Source organism: Branchiostoma floridae, chromosome 2, assembly GCF_000003815.2.
Source record: "Branchiostoma floridae strain S238N-H82 chromosome 2, Bfl_VNyyK, whole genome shotgun sequence".
In the NCBI taxonomy this organism is placed as follows: domain Eukaryota; kingdom Metazoa; phylum Chordata; class Leptocardii; order Amphioxiformes; family Branchiostomatidae; genus Branchiostoma; species Branchiostoma floridae.
In genome coordinates, this window is record NC_049980.1 from 8,341,627 (window position 1) to 8,343,856 (window position 2,230).

The 2,230-nt window shown below is 39.1% G+C and overlaps 1 protein-coding gene across 1 annotated transcript in view; it reads left to right on the forward strand.

The window, feature by feature from the left end:
* LOC118432689 overlaps nucleotides 1–1,965 on the forward strand; it is a 5,392-nt gene extending 3,427 nt beyond the window's left edge. The window contains exons 3-4 of the mRNA XM_035844301.1: nucleotides 208–292; nucleotides 499–1,965. Coding sequence (XP_035700194.1) covers nucleotides 208–292; nucleotides 499–616 — 203 coding nt within the window. The 3' untranslated portion in view covers nucleotides 617–1,965. The remainder of the gene's footprint in view (nucleotides 1–207; nucleotides 293–498) is intronic.
* The last annotated feature ends 265 nt before the right edge of the window (nucleotides 1,966–2,230 follow it).

The window sequence follows — 2,230 nt, forward strand, 5'->3', positions numbered from 1 at the left end:
CCGATCGGAGCTGGCCCTAGGACCAGCTCCGATCGAGATCTCTCCTAGGAGAATCGACGATTCTACTGGATCGACATCTCTCCTGTGACATATATATCATCACAGTCAGGAAGGGCTACCACAGGGAAGAAACAGCTGGATACTAGGCTGCATCTTGCACAATTAACAATAGTTGATCTTGATACAAGTGTTATTTGTAATGATAAGGCCACTATAGTAGATGGTTCCTGGATTTGAATACCCTGAAGAGTAATGTGAAAACAGAATCTAAGAGAAAAGTCTGCACCTACATGTAAATTGCTACACATGTATACAGCTTTAAGGAGTGTCTATAGTAAGAGTTAAGTTTTCCTTTGAGCCCTTTTCATTTTGTTCTTGTGCTTCACTTCTATGTTACTGTATCTCAGAACCCATAATATAATATGATATTGGCTTTTGTTGAAGAATGTAAGTATGATAGAAGAAGAGCTATGTCTGAGTTGCTGTTTTATTTTTCAGTGTGGGGCCAGTGTTCTCACTGTTTCCACATGCACTGCATCCTGAAGTGGCTGAACTCGCAGCAGGTAAACCAGCAGTGCCCCATGTGTCGACAGGAGTGGAAGTTCAAGGACCATGAAACAAGACATTAACCAACCAAAACCTGTATATAACTGTATCAATAGTCTGAAAGTGTGCTGGCTTCTCAAAGTAGGACCCAACTTCCTGTTCCTGGCCGAGGGTCTGCAGGAGGATTGTGCACAACGTGCAACATCTGTTGCTTCATATTTGTTTGTTACCATCAAAGCTACTTGCAGTGTCATCAGCCAGAGGTATCCAACAAACATGGACCTCTAGAAGGAAAACAAACAATTAAGTAACAATGAAACATTGACAATCCATCATGCAGTTACTGAGCATAGGTATCGGTGAACTAGGTTCGTTGTTATTGTAATTCTTGTGCCTAGTGGCATATACGACAGCAAGGTTCCTTGCTGTAAGGTTTCTTGCTATTTATGTAGCAGGGTATATTTTTACAGGGAGGGGTTGTTAGGCCTGCCCCCTTTTAACATGCTCGAGGCACCTCCTTGAACACGGGACCCCCATTTTATGGTCCTGCCAAAAGATGCAGCCACCATCGAGATGTCGGGACTTGGACCAGTTACCTACTTATTGGAACTAGCAGGGACACAACTGAGAGTTAATAGAGGTACATCCTTTGTTTGGGGCTATAGCCTTATGGTTGCTCTTACCAGTCAGTTCAGCTGAATTTCTAGGTATGATAACCGAGGTAGCTTGCCACCTTAGCTGCCATAGCACAGAGGTTAAATGTGAATGCCATGATTCCCTAGGCACTGTTACATCATCATCTGTCAATTCCCATTTTATTAGACCATCATTCTGTATAAATTCCGTGCAACAATGTGCAACAATGGTTTGTGGTAGACCATGTCTCCCATGTTAGAAGAACATGTTTTTGACAAAATATCCACTTTCCATTCATTGTTCAGCATTATCTCCGGGCTTTGCTCAGCATTATAACAATCTCTAGATTACATATGTTTTGTTGGACTGTATGCTATATGTACATGAGAATAGGTACATTTCAGAAAGGTGTTTTACATTTACATGTAGATGGTGCAATAGATGTACTGTAAAGTACAATGGAATAAAATGAAATGTATGTATTATTATTATTATATGATACATGGTCTGACATTAGGTATAGAAATCTTTGTTGTATTGATCAACCAATCAATGAACCTTGACCTTATTACTTTAATCAGAAGTCAATATGTGACATTTTGGTCTTCACTGTGTGATGAAATATTTATGACTCTGCTTCTCATCATTTAGCTTTTTTTTCTTGACAGTTTTGTCAGATATTATGTCCAAGCCATATACATGTAGATACTGGAAAAGCAAAAACAAACAAACAGATTAAAAAAAAGATAATAGAGTTACTTGTAATTCTGTGGGATTGATAAAGAACTCTAATGTCTTACTCATATAGCAGAGAGCAGGAAGAAATATGTACGAATCAGACACATGTAACGATAATTCACCTTAATCCGTGGGGTAACCTGAATTCGTTGGTTAAAAAACTGGGTTTATCGGTTCTACGTGGGTTTCAATTGTCAACATTTTCAAAATATTGCAGTCTGAAACTATCTTCCATAGACTTAACGATCCCCAAATACTGTACCCTACAGTATCTTTATATACATCGAAAATAGGCTACCCAACGGATAAA